Source organism: Bos taurus, chromosome 6 (genome assembly GCF_002263795.3).
Source record: "Bos taurus isolate L1 Dominette 01449 registration number 42190680 breed Hereford chromosome 6, ARS-UCD2.0, whole genome shotgun sequence".
NCBI lineage: Eukaryota > Metazoa > Chordata > Mammalia > Artiodactyla > Bovidae > Bos > Bos taurus.
Genome location: NC_037333.1, coordinates 61,749,676 through 61,773,035, shown reverse-complemented (window position 1 = coordinate 61,773,035; position 23,360 = coordinate 61,749,676). Strand labels below are relative to the sequence as shown.

Here is a 23,360-nt window from a genome sequence, read left to right as displayed (position 1 = left end):
GGCATGACAACCCATTCCACTACTCTTGCCTGGAGAATCCTCATGGACAGAGGAGCCTGGTGGGCTACAGTCTGTGGGGTCACAAAGAGTCAGACACAACTGAGCGACTGAGCACAAGCACAGCACATTGATTTTTAATGGATTGTTTATATGGTAGTAAACATTAAACAACAAAGAACTATGACCTCTGAGAGGCAGGGAGTAAATGAGTGAGTTCTATGAACTCCCAGGCTTATTATCATAATAGCTATTCAAGTTATATTCAAGAAGGGGGAGTTTAAACAGAACCAGGTAGATTCCTTGAGTTAAGGAAATAGACCTAGAGCCCAGGAAGCTAAGATGGCTAGCGTTCATAGGACAGAGAGTAAAGAGCTTCACAGAGAACTCCAGAGATGGGCAGAGGGCCCAGCTTGAGTTCAGCAGAGTAATGTTTAGTACATCCATGTAAGGAAACTACTCAAGGCCAGCAAAGAACCACCTGGAAGTATGAAAAGTGACAGTACTGGGGGGAAGGGTTGGGAATACCACCTGTTTTCACCAGCCAGACTGGGGTATTGAGTAAAGTTATCAAAAGATCACAGCCCCATCAGTTCAGTTCAGTTCAGTTCAGTTCAGTCGCTCAGTCATGTCCGACTCTGCAACCCCATGAGTTACAGCACGCCAGGCCTCCTTGTCCATCATCAACTCCTGGAATTTACCCAAACTCATCTGGTCCCATCACTTCATGGCAGATAGACAGGGAAACAGTCAGACTTTATTTTTTTGGACTGCAAATTACTGAAGATGGTGATTGCAGCCACGAAATTAAAAGACTCTTACTCCTTGGAAGGAAAGTTATGACCAACCTAGATAGCATATCGAAAAGCAGAAATATTACTTTGCCAACAAAGGTCCATCTAGTCAAGGCTATGGTTTTTCCAGTGGTCATGTATGGATGTGAGAGTTGGACTGTGAAGAAAGTTGAGCACCAAAGAATTGATGCTTTTGAACTGTGGTGTTGGAGAAGACTCTTTCAAGTCCCTTGGACTGCAAGGAGATCCAACCAGTCCATCCTAAAGGAGATTAGTCCTGGGTGTTCATTGGAAGGGCTAATGCTGAAGCTGAAACTCCAATACTTCGGCCACCTCATGCGACGAGTTGACTCATTGGAAAAGACCCTGATGCTGGGAGGGATTGGGGGCAGGAGGAGAAGGGGACGACAGAGGACGAGATGGCTGGATGGCATCACCGACTCAATGGACATGAGTTTGGGTGAACTCCGGGAGTTGGTGATGGACAGGGAGGCCTGGCGTACTGCGATTCATGGGGTCGCAAAGAGTCAGACATGACTGAGCGACTGAACTGAACTGAACTGAACTGATGTCCATGGAGTCGATGGTGCCATCCAACCATCTCATCCTCTGTCATCCCCTTCTCCTCCTGTCCCAAATCCCTCCCAGCATCAGGGTCTTTTCCAATGAGTCAACTCTCCGCATGAGGTGGCTGAAGTATTGGAGTTTCAGCTTCAGCATCAGTCCTTCCAATGAACACCCAGGACCCATATCCTTTAGGATGGACTAATTGGATCTCCTTGCAGTCCAAGGGACTCTCAAGAGTCTTCTCCAACACCACAGTTCAAAAGCATCAATTCTTCAGCACTCAGCTTTCTTCACAGTCCAACTCTCACATCCATACATGACCACTGGGAAAACCATAGCCTTGACTAGATGGACCTTTGTTGGCAAAGTAATACTAAGGAATAATTAGTTTTGTATGGTTGGATGGCATCACCAACTCAATGGACATGAGTTTGAGAAAACTCCAGGAGTTGGCGACGGACAGGGAGGCCTGGCGTGCTGCAGTCCATGGGGTCGCAAAGAGTCGGACACAACTGAGTGACTGAACTGAACTGAAACACCTAGAAAATCTTAATAACAAACCCAAAATAGCAAACTATTTCCAAGTAACATGACTGCCTTTCAGCAAAAAGCACAAGGATATATACATATACATATACATATATATTTTTTTTTTTGGAATACAAAAATATCCCAATAAAAATACTTTTATCCAACCAGGTATATGGAATTCAAGCAAAAATTACCAGGAAGGGAAAGAAGTGGAAAACAGTACTCAGAATTTCAAAACCAACCCATAACTGACATAGATAATGAAATTGTTAAACAGATTAAAAGTTATTATATGATCAAAAAGCTAAAAAAAATATTGAACATGTTAAGCAGAGACATGAAAAATACGTTTTTTAAAGAAATCAAATGTCTAAAGATAAAAATTACAGTATCTGAGATTAAAAAAAAAACACACAGATGGGAGTAATAGAAGATTACATATTACATAAGAAAAGACTAGGAATCCAAGAGACATAGCAATAGAAAGTACCCAAAATGAAATGAAGTAAGCTATGGAACTACTTCAAGCAGCCTGATAGGGATGTAATTAAAGCCTCTGAAAAAAAAAGAGAAAGAAGGGAAAATAAAAATAACATTTAAAAAAATAGCTGAAAGTTTTTCACATTTGATAAAAACTAATAAAACAACTGATTCAAGAATCTCCTTGAACCCTAAGCAAAAGAAAAATGAAGAAAGTTACACTAAGACATACCATAATTGAGGTTCTCAAATCTGGTGATAAACAGAGAAGCTTAAAAGCAGTTGGGGTTGGCAGTGATGAAGAAGACATGTTACAAACCAAGAAATAAAGATCAGGGAAACAGCATATGTTTTATTGGAAGTAATGTGAGAAGATAGAGGACCAACACCTCTAAACTACTGGAAAAAAATCCAACCTATAATTCTATATCCAGCAAAAATATTTCTTAAAGATAAAAATGAAATAAAAACTTTTCAGACTTTTAAATACTGAAAGAATTCATCCACAGCAGACCCACACTACATAGCAGTGTATAAGAAGTCTTTCACAAAACAGAAAAGGGATGTCAAATGGCTATGGTGCTCTATATCAAGGATTAAAGAGAACCAGACATGAAAATTCCAGGGGCTACAGTACTTGCAAACTCACTTGAATGAGGGCATCACTACCCTGATCATGAAACCAGACATAGACATTAGAAGAATAGAAAACTATGTTAAGACAAAGACCCATGTTTAGCAGGTGACTGGGCCAGGAGGAAGGGATTAACTACTAAATGACATGAAGAATATTTGAGGGCTTATGGTAATGCTGTATGTTTTGGATGTGTTTGTAGATACATGGGTGTACACATTTGTTAAACTGTACAATTTAAATGCGTACAATTTATTAAATGTAAAGTGTACTTCAATAAAGCTGGTTAAAATAAAACTAAATAAAAGCAGCATATCCAGCAGATACTATGGTTTGTCTCACTCAGTAACCTACCCCATCACTTTATAGACTGTCTTCCTGTGCTACAGAGAGAATATCGGGATGTAGAGGCTAGAAACCTACAAAGCACATTTCCCATTTTCTCTCACTGCTTTCACGTGTGACTTACTTATTGACCACAAACAGATACACATCACTCAAGACTTTACTTAGGAAGAGAATTTTGTAGAAAGAAGGGTGGAGAACACATCATCTATTTTGCTGGTGAGGACCACGGCAAAGACAACAAGTTACTAGAGCTGGTCACTTCCAGATGGTGGCAAAGGCTTCCTTGGTGACCCATTTCTGCAGAGAAGTGTTGGAAGTAGTCTCTAAACTAGCCTAGAGTCTATATTTCTAGTGTGTCTACTAGCAATGCTCAATAATAATTTCTTCATTCCTAAATTGAATAAAATAGTACTTTAAATAGATACAGAATTTCCAAGCAGTCACAACTCAATATCAGCTAATTTCAGAGACCCCTCTAGACCAACAGCCTTTCCATTCCTCTCTCTGTTAGAGAGGAGGCCCCTGTTTCATTTTACATGTTTCACAGCTATGTTCCAATGTGGATTTTGGAATCCATGTAGGATTCATTCTACATGTTTCATAGCTATGTTCCAATGTGGATTTTGTGGACTCTTACTGTAGAGGTTTTTGGTTGGTCCATAATCAAGACATAATTTCTAACTCATTTCCAACTGGAATTTATAAGATTATTTATGTCCAAACTATTGGGACATAATCTTTTCACATCAAGATTTTCTGATGTCAAAAACAACAGGACACTTACTCCAAGGACTTTGCCAGCAAAGGTCCTTATGGTTAAATCTATGGTTTTTCCAGTGGTCGTGTATGAATGTGAGAGTTGGACCATAAAGAAGGCAGAGCACCGAAGAATTGATGCTTTTGAAATGTGGCGTTGGAAAAGTCCAAGAGAGTCCCTTGGACTGCAAGGAGATCAAATCAGTCAATCCTAAAGGAAATCAATCCTGAATGTTCATTGGAAGGACTGATGCCGAAGCTGAAGCTCCAGTACTATGGTCACCTGATGCGAAGAGCTGACTCATTGGAAAATACCCTGATGCTGGGAAAGATCGAGGGCAGAAGGAGAAGGGGACAAGAGAGGACAAGATGGTTGGATGGCATCACCGACTCAATGGACATGGGTTTGAGCAAGCTCCGGGAGATGGTGATGGATAGGGAAGCCTGACGTGCTGCAGTCCATGGGGTCACAAAGAGTTGGACACGACTGAATGACTGAACAACAATAGCAACTCCAGGGAAGTTCCAAGCTGAATTTGCTTCTACCTCCACCAACTCCCCTTCTACCACTGAGTATCACAGGGCTGTGTAGATCTTCTTTCTAAAGTAATTTCTCTCCCTTGACTGTTCCATTATTTCCATCTTCAGGTTTCAGTTTGGCTGGGGAAGAGAGTCATCAGACAAAAAGAGCATCCTTGTCAACTCTTCCATTCTTGCCCTCAGATGGAGCCCTGATAGCTTCCCTTCAATGAAAACAACTGAGCTCCTTTGGCACCACCCACCCTGAGTCTGTGGCAGTAAAATAGGGTAGCGTGACTTGTCCTTTTCGTCTCTCTTTCCATCTCATGTTCTCCCACACTTTGTCTCCATACCCCTCTGTTTGTGTCTACTTCATTCTCTGGCTCTGGCTGTTTCTATCTCTCTCTATCCTTAAAGGCAGTTGTATTTGTGCAGCTGAGTCACACATCTTTATTTTTCTCATTTACTTAAATGTTAAGTAAATCAAATGGTTCTATATAACTGTTTAAAACATCACAGATGTTAAGGAAACTACCAACATCAGTTTCTCATCCTCTTCCAGAATTATTCTTCACCACATGCCAAAACCCAGCAGAGGGCATCCTTCCATTTCAGATGCACAAATAGGGAAAAGGTTCTACAAGCCCAACAATGTCCTCTATTTGCAATTGTGCATGGAATCTAAATAAAGTGGCTACTGCAGGAGGAGGGGAGTTTGTTATGTAAGTGGTTTTGGACTGTTTATCTCCATTTTGAATTATAAATCTAGAAGTAATTCCTCTTTTATCAGAAAAAGAAAGCGGGAGGGGGGGGGTGCGGGGGTGGAACATCTCTGTGTCTGACCTCTCTTCAGACTTGGGGAATCAGCTTCAAATTTCAGAAGCAACAGAGTAGCATGTGTGTGATTCTTCTACCTCTAGGTTACTTTGTGTGTAATAAAGTGATCACAGAGACAAAGTCATTGAGAAAGAACTCCACACTCAACCTCCTTTGTCTGTCATGCTCTCCCTCTATCCCTGAAACTGAAGGACACACAACAGGAGGGCACTTGGGCAGGTTAGACTGAGAAGTAGGAAGATGAGCATGGTTAAAATCAGAGCAGTGGGTGGGCCAAGCTTATTGACCACTAAGTGATCTTAGTGATCACCCACTAAGATCAACTGTGCAGTTTCACAGAACTTAAAACACCACAGTGAGAAATATCTTACATTGTCAGAAGAATTTTTTCCCAGTTTAAAAAGCAAATCTCACAACCTTTACCAGTGATTTTCTTCCCAGTGTGGATATGTTTTTCAGATTTTTTCCCTTGTGGAAGAATATCTTAAAGAAGGAAAGAATATGAAGAGACAATATAGCATCATTCCTACAGCCATGTAATGTATGTTTTTGAGAGCTTTGTGACAAACTCTGTTCAAGGTGCTAAGAATATAGCAGCAAACAAACTAACAACAATTACTTTCCTTGAGGTGATGTGCCAAAGTACAAGGGTTTGGGGAATTGGACTGACCTAACATGGAGTCCTGGCCCTGCCATCTACCCAGCTATGTTACTTGGAGCAAAAGAATATTCTCTTTTTCAAAACAGGGATGAAAATTGCTACTATTTATTAAAAACATACTTTGATCCGACCATATGAACTGAATAATATTTTATATCATTATATAACTGATACATATAATTATATAATAATGGGGCTTCCCAGGTGGCCCTAGTGATAAAAAAAAAAAAAAAAAAACCCTCTTGCCAATGCAGAGGATACAAGAGATGTGTTTCGATTTCAGGGTCAGGAAGATCCTCTCGAGTAGAAAACGGCAACCCACTTCAGTATTCTTGTCTGGAAAATTCCATGGACAGAGGAACCTGGCACTCTACAGTCCATGGGGCCTCAGAGAGGTGGACACGACTAAGCGACCCTGCACACACACGCGTGCATAATAATAAAATAATATAATACATACATATATAATAAAACCCTCACCATTAGCCTAAGAAAAGTTCTACTATTATTCTCATACAAAAGAGGAAACCAGGTACAGAGTGATTTATACATTTCCCAGCATTAGAAGTATCAGAACAATGCTGCCTGACTCCAAGGCTATCTTGCCTTTTAACCAGTGTTCCAGAGAGTTCATTTCTAAAGTTAGACTGATGGTTAGATGAGATAACACATGCAAGCTGAAAGTATACTATAGTGCTTTTTAAAATCTATGTATTTATCTGTCATTATTATCTGTACCATTGTCATGGGTTTCTGGGACCTCGGGCTCCACTGCTGTGGGTTTCTGGGACCTCAGGCTCAATACTTCAATCAAAATTCTTCTCGTTCAGAATCAATCTGTGTCCAGCTCTGGTTGAAAGTAAGACTGCATGATGTCATAGCTAGTGAATCATGGCTTTTCTGCATTAATCTTGCCATAAGATGGCAGACTGCCTCTAACAGCCACAGCTCTAGACAGGACATCAGATACAAGCTCCCTGTAACAAACAGGAGCATTTCCTGCTAAGAAAAATCTCTGGCTTTTTCTAACTTTCCCTGAAACCTGAAAGTTAAGACCAGATTTGAAAAGTTAATATGTACTGATTTCTCACTATACTCAAGGCACCAGAAATATCAAGAAAAATACAGAATGCCGTGTAAATTAATTATTGCAATTCACTTTTTTTGTTCTCTGATCAGTGACCTTGTCAGCCCTACCTCCCAGCCACTGGCGTCCCTCAGCTCTTTGCTCTCCCTCTCTCTAAAGTGTCCCCTCCAGCGCCCCCTTCTTGGGCTTCTTACCGATGACACACATTCATAGATGGATGGGGGTTATTATGCTAACAGTGTTATTCAGAGAGCAATGGAGGAGTCGTGTTTTTTGCTGCTCTGGGAATTCTCCACTCTGCTCACTGTAAGCCTGCATTTGTGTCTCACACTCCTGCATTCCTCAAATCAAGAATCATTTTAAATAACAAGCAGATAAAATTCTGGCTACAGGCCCTATTTCTTATTGATTTCATTTCATGACTGTCATCTCAGTTTCATTAAGTAGGAAATTGAGTGCTTAATGATGTAGTATAGGAGAATTCACAAATGCATATCTCATATTCCATTTTTCTTACCTGCACTTAAAAAAAGTTTTTATCCCATATGTCAAGCTTCTCAATTCAAAACTCAAGTCAACTAACCATTTTTAAAATGTATTTCTATTCAAAAAGACAATTCCATGCTGATTTTGTCTCACTATGACTCTGTAGGGATGAACACTGTAGTGATACATCATTTGGGATAGAAGTAAGTGCCTCAAAACTGCTGGATTGAACTCTGAAAATCAGTAAGTATGCTGGTAGCTATGATGCAAGTTGCTTTGTCATAGGTTTACAGATTTCTATCAACACTGCTGCTGCTGCTGCTGCTGCTAAGTCACTTCAATCATGTCCGACTCTGTGCGACCCCAGAGACGGCAGCCCACCAGGCTCTGCCGTTCCTGGGATTCTCCAGGCAGGAACACTGGAGTGGATTGCCATTTCCTTCTCCAGTGTATGAAAGTGAAAAGTGAAAGGGTATCAACACTGGTTGGGTTCAATAAAAAAGATTTTCCTTAGCAGACACTTACCCCTAGATAATGGCCATCAATGAACACAACAGGGAGGGAAGGAGCTTCAGAAACCCGCCGGCATCGTTCATCTAACTCTTTTCCATAGTCACCATTCAAAGCAATGTTTTTCTCTTCAAATTTGACTCGATGATTCTGGAAGATCTTTCTAACTAGTTCACACCTTTCAAAGGTCGTCCGTACCACACGAAGGCAAGTGGTATAAATCACTACCCGGTCAAATTCCAGCTCAGTTGATGGTTGCTAAAGGAAAACATTATAGAGTAAATATTTTGCATTTGCTTTCTTCTCATTATTTTAAGACAATTAACATTTCAGCCAATGACTTACACGTTAAATGTGTACAAGTTGAATAAGCACCATATTTGTCAATTCTAAGACATGTCTTTATATTTTAGAACATTTATAATTGCAATACAAATGACAATCAACATAATTTAGATGACATAACTTAATTGACAGTATTTTTTTCTCTTCTTAGTAGTATATCAGATAATGGTGCTCCTTAAAATTGATGATGTCTCACATGGCATGCCATGTGATGAAATAAGGAATGGTAAAATTACTTTTCTCATCTTTTGTAGACATCATTCAATTATGATAGTGGCCTCTTGTACCCAAAGTAAAACATGGGACAGAATAGTCAACATTAAAATTTAACCATTTGAAAATTCTTCTCCTAATCAACTTACCAAATTTTAAGGTTTTTTGAGCCACAATTTCCCGAGAGTAAAAGACCCTATATCCTAGGGCTGTTCTGAGGTTTAAGTGTGTGTGCGTGAGTTCTGCTGAGTGACAGGCTTCCATGTGCATTGAGAGGTCTCCACCACTAGGAAAAAACGTTGAGCGGCTCAGAGAGAGTGTATAGAAACCAAGACCAAGGTGGGCAGCAGGTAAAAGCCAGACAAGGAAAGGAATAAAGGAAATAGTACACTGCAATCGAGGCAAACAACTCTCAAAACCAAGGTGAAGACTCCTAAGAGAATCCTTTTTTGTCTGTGTTTCCTGCTACATTAGAAATCAGTGACTGCAATCCTGCGAAACCCTGCTGACACTGCGAGCCACATATCAGCTAGGTGGTCCTGACATCACCAGGACAACATCATCCTCTTCCTCTTTAGCATAGTCTTACTTGAAGGAGGCTGAACAGAACCCAACTACATATCCTGAGTTCAAGGGATATGTGAGTCTCCACAGGGCTACAGTTGTTGAAAGACAACCACACAACTTGTAAACTCCCATGAAATCAAAACTCTGATTGGAAACCACTCCAAGCAGCTAAATAGTAGAACCAGAAGGTAGGATACTAAGCTCCACCATTTTGTATTCAACGAAATTGAACCACTCAGCCAGATGCAGATACACAGGTAGTCCTAAAAAGGTATGAAGTGATGAAGATGGCAATGCAATGGTCTACACTTCAATGAGAAAGAGGGCATTTTGTTTTTCCTGATGGTAAAATGCACTAAAGACATAAGAATCATTTCTTCCCTCAACAGAATTTAGAGGCTGAGTTGAAAACCAGAGCTCTGGAGGGGCAAAGCCTGTGTCATGAATACTGGAGCAGGCCAGGAGTAAAAGAGGTAGGTGCTAGTGAGAGGCAGGAAGAGTGTCATTTGAAAAGGAAAAAACAGAACTCAGCTTCAGGCAATTTCAGGATTTCAGTCATGTCACTTAGTGTTGTCAGATAAGATTATTGTAAATATAAACCTGACATCTGGATTTTCATAAGAAATTTTCTGCTTTCTAAATAGTGGCACCTCGTTAAAAAATATATTGAGACCCTTGGACCAATATCACTGAAGACTGAATTTGGCTTACAGACCGGAAATTTATTAACACTGGAAAGGAGAGAGTTCCGAGGAGTTATATCGTATGTTCCTGGACAATGTCTCTGGCCATCTGTGTCTCTGAGAAGTTACTGAGTCATTTAGCTCAGTTTCCTCATCTGTAGAATGTGATAATAGCAGTAGATACCAAACATATTTGATGAGTAGATTAAGTAAGAGAAAATAAGAAAACAACTACTGCAGGGCTTAAAGTACTGTGTTAAGTTATAACTGGAAAATATTATAATCCACATTGTGGAACTTTTAAGATTAAAACCACAAGCAAAAATAAATCAGTGGAAAACATTAGTGAAATTAATAATACAAAAAGGAGGATTCTTACTATGCTTTAGATTAAGAAGCATTGATCTTCAAAGAGGGTAACCAAGTGCCCAAGAGCCTCTGGATTCTCTTCATACGTTTATGGACATGCTGGGAATCACTGAACTCACGGTAAATGTTGCAGCTTTTGGAAAAGCACTAAGGTTATCTTCCTCCTAATGATATTATCTGGGTAATTATGCATTGTTCCTCTGGCTGCAAAGACTTATAACTGCATTTGTTTCTACCAAAATGCTTCACTTCTTTGAATAGTATACTTATTGTTTTAAATATTTGATAAGAAATACAGCTCCCCTATGTGAAGAAATGGGAAAGTTTAAGATTGGACCATTCTGCTACCACCACAACTGACTCACATAGGATTCTCTCTGCCAGGAAACAAATGCTTGGTAACACTTTCCTATGTGTCTCTAAGAAATATACATTTAAGAAACAGTAACACTATGAATCCTTATTTGGTGGCCATGTTAAATGCTGTCTAATGCAAAGGTTAACAAAAATATTCCTATACAGCTATTGTTGAGAATTAGCTTTGTTGCCTGAAATCAATGATTCTACAATAGTATTTGATATTAGAACAACCTAGGAAGCTTTTAAAAATCCCTAAAACCCAGGCCAAGCACATACCGGTTAAATCAGTATCACAAGGTGGGACTTCAAAATTGAAGTTTTTAAAAAAAATTCCTATGGCAATTTCTGGCTTCCCCAGTGGTTCAGCAGTAAAGAATCCACCGCAATGCAGAAGACACAGGAGATGTGGGTTTGATCCCTGACTCAGGAAGATCTCCTGGAGAAGGGAATGGCAACCCACTCCAGTATTCCTGCCAGGAGAATCCCATGGACAGAGGAGCTTGGAGGGCTTCAGTCCATAGGGTCGCAAAGAGTCAGACACGACTGAAGTTACTGAGCACACAGCACATGGCAATTTCAGTGTGCAACCAAGTTCTAGAACTAGTTAGGCACCAGTTGGAAATGCAGAATCGTGAGCTGCGGCCCAGATCTACTGAATCAGAATCTGCTCTTTAACAAGTTTTCTGGGAAATCTGGGTGCACATTCTATTTTGAGGAGCCCTGGTAAGTCACAAAGACAGTTTGACTTGGCAGAAAACCTAGGTTTATGTCCCTTTAAAATAACTGCTAGTCATTTACACAGTCATTAGAATAAGTTGCCAAATATATACTAGGCACTAGATATATAATGGAGAAGGCAATGGCACCCCACTCCAGTACTCTTGCCTGGAAAATCCCATGGACAGAGGAGCCTAGTAGGCTGCAGTCCATGAGGTCGATAAGAGTCAGCACGACTGAGCGACTTCACTTTCACTTTTCACTTTTCACTTTCATGCATTGGAGAAGGAAATGGCAACCCACTTCAGTGTTCTTGCCCGGAGAATCCCAGGGACGGGAAGCCTGGTGGGCTGCCGTCTACGGGGTTGCACAGAGTTGGACACGACTGAAGTGACTTAGCAGCAGCAAATATATAATGGTGACCAAACAAAATAATTTCCTAACAACATGGAGCTCATAGTTTAAAGTAATTTAAAAAAAGCCTAAAATGTTACATAAATAAATATAGAATTATAAGCTGGTAAGTGCTGCAAAGGAAATGCACAAGTTGTTACAAGAGACTATGGCAGAAGGGTCTTTTTTATTTAAAGGTTAAGAAAGCATTTTCTGGTATTTGAGCTCTGATTAAAAGGATAAGAAGTTACAGAAATTAACTAGGTAGAGAGCATGAGGAAAAATATCATAGACAAGTATAAAGAGGTTGACGTGGAGGAAGATGGCATGTTTGAGATTCTGAAAGCAAGTCTTAGGTGAAACACAAAGAAGCAGAATTATAATAATACTGAATGATTTTGGACATGTATATAGGATCAATAGATGTATTTTACAGACACTTTAAAGATCTATGGCCTTTAATCTAAAAGCAATGAGAAATTTCTGAAGGTTTTTAAGGAGTATGGGAGGGGTTTACATATTTTAAAAATAAGTGAAGCAGATATTTGCACAAACCTAGCAAGTGCCATTTTTGCTCTAGTTGTTTAGTTGCTAAGTCTTGTCTGTCTCTTTGGAATCCCGTGGACTATAGCCCACCAGGCTCCTCCATGGGATTTCCCAGATAAGAAAACTGGAGTCGGTTGCCATTTCCTTCTCCAAGGGATCAAACTCTTGTCTCCTGCATTGGCTGGCAGATTCTTTACTGCTGAGCTACCTGAGAGGCTCAAGAACAGTGTCATTATTAGTATAGAGGCAACGCCAAAGAGTGCTCAAACTACCGCACAACTGCACTCATCTCACACGCTAGTAAAGTAATGCTCAAAATATCCAAGCCAGGCTTCAGCAATACGTGAACCGTGAACTTCCTGATGTTCAAGCTGGTTTTAGAAAAGGCAAGGGAACCAGAGATCAAATTGCCAACATCCGCTGGATAATGGAAAAAGCAAGAGAGTTCCAGAAAAACATCTATTTCTGCTTTATTGACTATGCCAAAGCCTTTGACTTTGTGGATCACAATAAACTGTGGAAAATTCTGAAAGAGATGGGAATACCAGACCACCTGAACTGCCTCTTGAGAAATCTGTATGCAAGTCAGGAAGCAACAGTTAGAACTGGACATGCAACAGACTGGGTCCAAATAGAAAAAGGAGTACGTCAAGGCTGTATATTGTCACCCTGCTTATTTAACTTATATGCAGAGTACATCATGAGAAACGCTGGGCTGGGAGGAAGCACAAGCTTGTATCAAGATTGCCAGGAGAAATCTCAATAACCTCAGATATGCAGATGACACCACCCTTATGGCAGAAAGTGAAGAGGAACTCAAAAGCCTCTTGATGAAAGTGAAAGTGGAGAGTGAAAAAGTTGGCTTAAAGCTCAACATTCAGAAAACGAAGATCATGGCATCTGGTCCCATCACTTCATGGCAAATAGATGGGGAAACAGTAGAAACAGTGTCAGACTTTATTTTGGGGGGCTCCAAAATCACTGCAGATGGTGATTGCAGCCATGAAATTAAAAGACGCTTACTCCTTGGAAGGAAAGTTATAACCAACCTAGATAGCATATTCAAAAGCAGAGACATTACTTTGCCAACAAAGGTTCGTCTAGTCAAGGCTATGGTTTTTCCTGTGGTCATGTATGTATGTGAGAGTTGGACTGTGAAGAAGGCTGAGCGCCGAAGAATTGATGCCTTTGAACTGTGGTGTTGGAGAAGACTCTTGAGAGTCCCTTGGACTGCAAGGAGATCCAACCAGTCCATTCTGAAGGAGATCAGCCCTGGGATTTCTTTGGAGGGAATGATGCTAAAGCTGAAACTCCAGTACTTTGGCCACCTCATGCGAAGAGCTGACTCATTGGAAAAGACTCTGATGCTGGGAGGGATTGGGGGCAGAAGGAGAAGGGGATGACAGAGGATGAGATGGCTGAATGGCATCACTGACTCAATAGACTTGAGTCTGAGTGAACTCCGGGAGTTTGTGATGGACAGGGAGGCCTGGCATGCTGCGATTCATGGGGTCGCAAAGAGTTGGACACGACTGAGTGACTGAACTGAACTGAACTGAAAGGAATGATGCTCTCAGGGTTGTGTAATCCACACCGTGAACCATCATTTCCATTCTCATTCCCAACTCCTTTGGTCTGGGAACTCAGACTGAATCTGGGATAAATTCAAGGTAGGAAATAAAGTGTAAGTAATTAAGTAAATAAAAATGATCTTATTGAACAGTTTTTTATATGATTTGAAAGTAGATCTTTCTATAAGTAGAAGCAGGTTGAATGATATCTCAAGGTTGTTTCCAGTTTTATCATATGAATTTTAAATGATATTGTCTTGGGGGAAAATAATCCTCTTCTACACTTGCTTCATTTTCTTTCCCTCAACAGATTTGTCAAAGCATCTGGCCAGAAATCTAAAAATAGCCTCTCAGTGGTTAGCTGTCCCTCTTCTCCCTTCCTCAGTGTTACCATGGGAATAGCGTAATGAAGGATGGAGGCGTCTGAGAAAGCGCTAAGAAGCCACTGGCGTCTGCAGCCTGCCTGTTCTGAGAGAGTCAATCTAGGTGAAGGCAAGCTATTGCCTCCTTTCCATTGATCAAAAAAAGATGAATCTTCAGGGTGCCCCAAAGCCATACAACAACCCACAGCAAAGATAGATGTGTTGTCAAGGGAGGGAACTTGCTGTGAATGATACTGAAGGGTTTCTACATAGCCAACATATATCTTCAAGCTGCACCTTATCTGGCAATCACCACTGTCAGACAGTAAGTTTTGTAGTCATCTAGGCATCTAGGAACAGTTCTAGAACCCCACATCCACTGTAACTCCCACCGCCTCAGGCCAAGAATTAGTCCCCACTGCTCCCCAATAGAGGGTCAGCTTGGTGTAGACTCCCCTCCGAAGGCTTGGGCAGATGTGGTGGGTTATTTCCACTTGACCATTTGCCTGTCCAGGTGGCCCTGGTTTGACAAGATCTCCTGAAATTGAGGTCCCTAGACAATTCCAGGAATTCCATTCTTAAACAAAACTAAAAAATATAATAAAGACTGACATTTTAAAATGCTGATGGCAGTGCGTGTGTGCGTGCGTGCTCAGTTCTGTCCAACTCTGCGACCCCATGGACTGTAACCCTCCAGGCTCCACTATCCATGGGGATTCTCCAGGCAAGAACACTGGAGGGGTTGCCATGCCCTCCTTCAGGAGAACTTCCTGACTCAGAGACCTAACCCACGTCTCCTGCTATGGCAGACATAATGCTAATAACTTTACATTTACTTAATCTTCCCAATAATTTACATGATGTTAGTATATTTATTTATAGATCTAGAAACCTAGGTTCAGAGAGAATAAGTGTCCTTAACAGGATGATGGAGTTAAAGTTACAGCAAAATTAGAAAATTGGAGCCCAGATGCATACACTTCAAAGTCATGTATTTCCACCCAGCCAAGCAGAACCCCTGAACAACGCTGTTGCTTCGTTACCCCTGCCCCAGGATTAAGTTATTGCCAAAACAGACCACTGTAGAACTAATTCAAGGCCCGTGAGATAACACTGATGATTTAAAGAGGTTTGTCTCTTTACCAAATTATGCTCCCACATTTAATAGCAACATCCCAGGAGGGACATTTTTAACTTTTTTTAATTTCAGTCTAAAAAGATTCCTTTGACATGGACAAGGTGCAGAGACCTTTTCTCTGTCTGAAGGCAAAGAGGGGAAGTGATTAGCTCAGAGCCATGCAGCATGTCAGAGGGCTAGCTGGGACTGGACCCAGATTTCCTGATTATTAGGCATTGGGCCAAGCCGCTGGCTGCAGGAATCAATTTTAAATACAAGACACTTGCCTTTGGAAGCAGGGATGTGGGCCTTACTTAGTAAAGGGCAGGAATTCTCTCGCTCTCTCTCCCTCTTCATGCCACTCTGTAAACCCCTGTGGCTGTAAGCGTATTCTGAGATGCTTCTTAATATTAAACTTAAATAAATAAATGAGTTCCTGCCTGCCTTGTTTCAAAGTGCCTTTTGAATTATTTCACTTAACTACTGTGATGTGAAAACCCACTTTATCCACACCGTCCTCCTCTCTTCTCTTAGTTTCTGAATCTGACTCCACTCTGACCATACTCCCTATTCAGTTCTGAGGGTAAATGGTGATTTTCTATGCTATACCCCCTCCCACACTTTGATCACAAACACCATGAGTACCTTCTCATGTTCCTTTGTAAGACACGGGTTATAAAATAACTGTAATAACTACTATTTGCTGCATGACTCCTGTGTGTGCACACACACACACACACACACACACACACACACACACACACACACACAGTTCCAGGCCTGCAGAGGGGAACTTTACATGTGTAATGTTCACCTATCATAAGAGATAAGGATTATTATCCAAATTTTATAGGCAAAGTAACTGAAACTTGAAGGTAAATTTAAGGTGACTACATGCCTCAGAGGAAAATGGAGCAGAACCAGAATTTTAACCTGAGTCTTCCTCCTAAATTCTTGCTTACAGCCTTAGGAAGATACTCCACAACCATCTTAAATACAACCAACCAATGGTCACACCATTCCAGAACTGAGCAGTGAATAGTACCACAGAGGGACTATCGGAGGGACTATCAGAGGGACCATCCTAGCAATCCCCATTGCTCCTCCCTCCACTTCATTCCAGTGTCTCTGGTTGCATATCACCTCCTCAGACATACTTCCCTCATCATCCCATGTAAAATAGACCCTCCATCCCCTAATGCAGTTCTTTCTTTTAGAATACTTAGTGCTGCTGCACATTACTGTGTATGTTTATTGGCTTATCATCTCAACAAATAAAACATAACCTAAATAAAGCAAGGGCTTCCCTGGTGGCTCAGTGGTAAAGAATCTGCCTGCCAATGCAGGAGACATGGGTTTGATCCCTGATCTGGAATGATCCTTTGGAGAAGGAAATGGAAACCCACTTCAGTATCTTTGCTTAGGGAACCCCATGGACAGACGAGTCTGGCATGCATAGTCCATGGGGTCACAAAGAGTTGGATATAACTCAGTGACTGAACACACACACACACACAAATAAAGCAGAAATTCATTTTGTACACAAGAACCCAGAATATGACCTGGTACATAGATGCTCAAGAAATACCTCCTGACCTCTTCTGCATACACTGAATTAAGACTTGGTTTGAATCTATCTCTTAGTAACAGCATAATCTTGTACCAGTTAATCTCTTTAAGTCTCAGTTTTTTTATTTGTAAAATAGACATCAATGCTTACTTCATGGGAAATTGTGAAGATTAAATGATTAAATGAATTAAAAAATCCTTAACATGAATCCTGATACATAATAAATAATAAATGTTATTTCTTTATTATTAATATCATTATTACAAAATGTTTTGGACACACAACAGCAATAGTACTATCACCACTATTATTATTATCAACAAGTCCAAATTCACATAAGTCATCAACCTCCTAAGTTTGAATGGCAAAGTTTAACTTTATAATTACATGATGATCATAAAATAAATATCTTTAATGAGTTAAATTACTACTTAAATTTGCTTGGATGTGCCATCAATTCTAAGAGTGGAAAACAATAGAGAATACATATAAGATATCATAAAAATCCCTCCTTTTTTAAGTTCAGCTGCCCTCACGGTGGCATCAAAGAAACACATGAGCATAATCTCTTCACACAAAGATTTTGGTACAGTGTATTCTGTTTTCACAATGCTCCAAGATCACAGAAATAAATGGATTTTATTTTATTTCATTCATTATATTTCATTTCCCTTCATGGTTTAAAAGCTATCTATTTGTCCAAATCAATTACTGAGTTGGCCTAGACATTAATTGAAAAGTCAATGAACCTAATGAATCCTCCAGACCAAAGAGATAAATTTTTCCAGAAAGTTAACCTGAAACAATACTGATTTTCCAGCACATCAGAGTTAATAGAAATGAAGGTGCCCCCTCCCACCCCTTGACCTTGGAGAGGGGGTCATAATTCTGTCAATTTAGCATTAATCTAACACAGGGATATTTCACTTGAAAATTTAGATTTTTGTCTTCTCTTGAAACAGCAGAAAACTTGACAACACTGGTTTTGCTGCCTTCCTCTGCAAAAACAGCTTGACAGCAACTCCTCGCTTTAGATGACACATGGCTCTTGCTGTCACATTTAATACTGTTTCCTTTATATCTAGACAATATCTGTCATTAACATTGCCTGCATCGCCCCTTCAGGTCTGAGTTTGTGATGTCATATTTAGTCCATGGCTTCTCTTGTGGCTCAGCTGGTAAAGAATCTGCCTGCAATGCGGGAGACCTGGGTTTGATCCCTGGATTGGGAAGATCCCCTAGAGAAGGGAAAGGCTACCCACTCCAGTATTCTGGCCTGGAGAATTCCATAAACTCTATAGTCCATGGTGTGGCAAAGAGTTGGACACGACTGAGTGACTTTCACTTTTGGAGAAGTAAATGGCAACCCACTCCGATATTCTTCCCTAGTGAATTCCATGGACAGAGGAGACTGGTGGGCTATAATCCATGTGGTTGCAAAGAGTCAGACACGACTGAAAGTGGCTTAGCACTACCATCTAGTCCATATGCACACTTTACATAGGAAGAAATTGAGACTCACACTTTAATTATTTGAATCAAACTTTTTTTTAGGAAGCAACATGTTGCAGGGGAAAGAAAATCCATCTGGAGCCATTGCTTTGGCACTTAGTACCTGCATGAACTTGAGGAAATCAGTTTACTTTCCTGGGATTACTTTTTCTCTTCTCTCATATAGGTACAGCTATAATCTAGCCCCTGAGGGAGTCGTAGGGTCATAGGTAAAAGACATCTGAAAGAAAGCGAAAGTGAAAATTGCTCAGTCATGTCTGACTCTTTGCAACCCCATGGACTATAGAGTTCATGGAATTCTCCAGGCCAGAATACTGGAGTGGGTAGCCTTTCCCTTCTCCAGGGTATCTTCCCAACCCAAGGATCGAACCCAGGTCTCCCGCATTGCAAGAGGATTCTTTACCAGCTGAGCCACAAGAGAAGCCCAAGAATACCGAAGTGGGTAGCCTATCCCTTCTCCAGCGAATCTTTCCAACCCAGGAATCAAACTGGGGTCTCCTGCATTTCAGGTGGATTCTTTACCAACTGAGCTATCAGGGAAGCCCAAAGACACCTGAAGACACTGTAAATTATAAAACTTTACAGACACACCAGCCATCATTATCCCCTAAAGTCACACATCTTGGAGAAGAGGAGCTAGGATCTCATGGAAGCCACCTTTCTATCAAAAAAAAAAAATCTCTCTTCTGACATGAATACTTGGTTTCTATAGAAATTGTCACAAACACGATTTATTGGCATTTGCAGTTCTGCTCATTTCTTCAGGTAACACAATATTGATGTGAATGCCAAAAATCATCATTTCAGGAGCATCCCGTCCCAAAATGATGCACTTACCCATAGTGAAAAACCAGGCAGCAAATGAATCAGAAACATCTTACAAATGGAGATACTGAAAAACCACATTGTCCCTCTCATCCTATGAGAGATTCAGGTGACAAAACCAGAAGAAACTGGACTAAAGTGTTTAACAATAGCATCAGAATACTAAGTGCTTGGTCCTGCCTTGACCATTTTCATAGTGCCTTTCATCTTTTTATTTTATAAAAACTCTGGTGCTTTCCTAAAGGGAAAGGTGCCCTTTTTATTCCATTCTCCCAAAGACATACACATTATGAATACAAAATCAAACAATAAAACATTAAAATCTTTCTGGATTTTCTACATCAAAGAAACTGCCTGAATAATCAGCTAAATGTAGTCAGTCCTCTTTAGTGGGTTGGGATATGATAAGAGTCTACTCTGGAGATTGAAATACTTGCATCTCATCTCAGCTTGATGCTTTAATAAATGCCATTGTTATGAAGAGGTGACCTCAGTCTTTGTAGAAGTCCCAGAATCAACTGAGAGTCTATTTCAAAGCCAGTGAAAACTCAGAGGTTGAGAAAACTGGAACCAGCCTCAGGCAAATCCCTCATCCCTGCCTCTTCTTTAGGCTTCCAGGTTTAACTCTTACATCACTCTGACTCTTATGAATCTCATGGTCCCAACCTCACCTAAATATCCTCTTCTCCAGATTCTAAACACTGTATTTAGGGGAAGAAACTGCTGGAGAGCATTGATGGGAAGCTTGGAAGTTGGCACAGAAAGCTGATACATGTATCTTATGAGCACTGAGTCCTTTAATTCTATAAGGAAAGTAGATGCTATCATTATCTTAGCTTTGCAGATGAGGAAAAAAAGTAGGTGACAAGCCTAAAGTCAGACAAGTAGCAAGAGATGGAGCCAGTATTTGATCTGAGTAAACCACAGAACTCAAATCTTTATATGATCCTATAGGTCATGTCCTGACTTTGACTCCATTTCTACCCCATCTCATTGAGTAAAAAGAAGTTAGAGGGACAGATATAGGATTTATTAATCCTCTGGAGAAGGAAATGGCAACCCACTCCAGTATTCTTGCCTGGAAAATCCCATGGACGGAGGAGCCTGGCAGGCTACAGTCCATGGGGTTGCAAAGAGTCGGACACGACTGAGCAACTTCACAACAACAACAAAGTTTCATAAGTCACCAGTCCTAAAGGAAATCAGTCCTGAATATTCACTGGAAAGACTGATGCTGAAGCTGAAACTCCAATACTTTGGCCACCTGATGCAAAGAACTGACTCATTGGATAAGACCCTGATGCTGGGAAAGATTGAGGGCAGGAGGAGAAGGGGATGACAGAGGATGAGATGGTTGGATGGCATCACCAACTTGATGGACATGAGTTTGAGCAAACTCCAGGAGTTGGTGATGGACAGGGAAGTGGAAGCCTGGTGTGCTCCAGTCCATGGGGCCACAAAGAGTTGGGCAGTTCAGTTCAATTCAGTTCAGTTGGACAGTTCAGTTCAGTTCAGTTCTGTTGGACATGACTGAGCGACTGAACTGAAATGAATCCTAAAGTTTAATAATGTTAGTGGCCTAAAACAACAGAAATGTATTATCTCTAAATTAATTATCTCCAATTCTGGAGGTCAGAAGTCTCAAATAAGTTCCACTGGGCAGAAAGCAAGGTCTTGGCAGGACCACCTCCCCTTTAGAAGCTCCAGGGGGGGAATCTATTGCCTCATTTTCCCCAGCTTCTAGAGGTCACCTGCATTCCTTGTGTCTCCATCCTTTCTGCCATCTTCAAAGTACAGCTGACCCTTGAACAACACAGCTTTAAACTGTTCAAGTTCACTTATACACAGTTTTTTTTCAATAATAAACACTACAGTATTACACGATCTGATCCAAGGTTGGTTGAATCCTCAAATGCCAAACTGCTAGTGTGAAGAAACCCAGGACGGTGAAGGTTGACTGAATTATACAGGATTTTTGACTGTGTGGAAGGTCAGTGTCCCTAACCTCCATTCTTGTTCAAGGGTCAACCGTATACTATAACAACCTCTGTTTCCATGGTCACACCTCTTCTCTGATTCTGACCTTCATGCCTCTTTCTTACAAGGACCCTTGTGATTACATTGGTCCCATCCAATAATCCAGAATAATATTTCCATCTCAAAATCCATAGCTAACCACAAATGCAAAGTCCCTTCTGCTGTAAGGCAACATGTTCGCAAACTCTAGGAATTAGGGTGGGGCTTCCCAGGTGGCTCAGTGGCAAAGAATTCTTTACCACTTTTGCCAATGCAGGAGGCACAGGAGCTGTAGGTTTGATCCGTGGATTGGGAAGAGCTCCTAGAGAAGGAAATAGCAACCCACTCCAGTATTCTTTCCTGGGAAATCCAATGGCCAGAGGAGCCTGGTGGGCTATAGTCCATGGGATCTCAAAGAGTCAGACATGACCGAATGACCAAGCATTCAGGAATTAGGATAAAAACAGCTTTGGGGTTAGGGAGACTATTGTTGAGTTTATGATAGATATGCTATGCTATGCTATGCTATGCTAAGTCACTTCAGTTGTGTCCGACTCTGTGTGACCCCATAGACGGTAGCCTACCAGGCTCCCCCGTCCCTGGGATTCTCCAGGCAAGAACACTGGAGTGGGTTGCCGTTTCCTTCTCCAATGCATGAAAGTGAAAAGTGAAAGTGAAGTCGCTCAGTCGTGTCCGACTCTCAGCGACCCCGTGGACTGCAGCCTACCCGGCTCCTCCATCCATGGGATTTTCCAGGCAAGAGTACTGGAGTGGGGTGCCATTGCTTTCTCCGTATGATAGATATATAGGCAGGTAAATAGAGATAGATTGACTTTACGGTCACAGATCATAGGTTTAGGAATAAAAAGACTTCAAGTTACACAATCTTAAATCAGGCGGGAAACTTGGAGATCATCTAGCCCAGCTTGCACAAATGTATGACAGCGTCAAGAATACATTCAAACCTCTAGTAGGCCAAATCTTCCTCATTGTACCTATTGGCTTGTTAAACACAAAATACGGGTATTTCTAGTAAGACAGGCATGAAACACATTGTTCTTATAAGACCTCGATACAATCATTTGTGAGCAGGACTTTTCACCAAGTTGCTACTGAAGAGATGGAAAGAGTTTAAAAACAAGCAAGTGCATTAAAGAAAGATTTTCTCTATCTATATCAATTCATTGTGTCTCATCTCTCTTTTCTACTCTTTCCTACCTCTTACCTTGCAATATGCTTTGTTCAAATTGTCAAACAAGCCTTAGATATTGCTCTGAAAATCAGATGCTAAGCATGATGAAACAAGGGAGGGGCTTTGTGCTACATGAAAAGAAAAGCACAAATAAAAATGTTTGAAATTTCTGCATAAAGCCAGAGGTTGAATTTGTTTGTGTTCCAAAAAGGAACCTAGCTAAGTCTTTCAGTTCAACTTCAAAGCAAATAACCATAAGATTTCAAAAGCAAGAAAATGATGCCTTTTCATCTCATTTTCCCAAAATTATATTGCTTTAATAAAAGAAACTAAATTGTGAGGCACATGAAGCCTACAGGAGCTGATGTAAAGAATAATACTCAAAACCATAAAAGTCATAATTTTTTTCAAGTGTATTCTGTACTATCTGGGATGACCAATGCAATTTTCTAAAGGAAAATAAGCACTTGATATTGACTGCATATTCAAATAAGAAATAAATGCAGGCATTTTCAAACAAGATTAATCACAGTATTATCAGAAGGAAGAAAATAAAAATATTCTTCACCAGACACTGCTTCCTTTGATATCAGAACTCCTTCAGTTCAGTTCAATTCAGTTCAGTCACTCAGTCGTGCCCAACTCGTTGTGACCCCATGAATTGCAGCATGCCAGGCCTCCCTGTCCATCACCAACTCCCAGAGTTTATCCAAACTCATGTCCATTGAGGCGGTGATGCCATACAGCCATCTCATCCTCTGTCGTCCCCTTCTCCTCCTGCCCCCAATCCCTCAA

At 40.8% G+C, this 23,360-nt stretch overlaps 1 protein-coding gene across 2 annotated transcripts in view; it reads right to left on the bottom strand.

The window, feature by feature from the left end:
* GRXCR1 (glutaredoxin and cysteine rich domain containing 1) overlaps positions 1-23,360 on the bottom strand; it is a 238,684-nt gene that overhangs the window by 56,435 nt on the left and 158,889 nt on the right. For both annotated transcript variants that reach the window (XR_009494886.1, XM_059887754.1), the window contains exon 2: positions 8,223-8,465. Coding sequence is in view for 1 of the 2 variants with exons in the window: in XM_059887754.1 (XP_059743737.1) it covers positions 8,223-8,465 (243 nt within the window). In the remaining variant the exon portion in view is untranslated. The remainder of the gene's footprint in view (positions 1-8,222; positions 8,466-23,360) is intronic.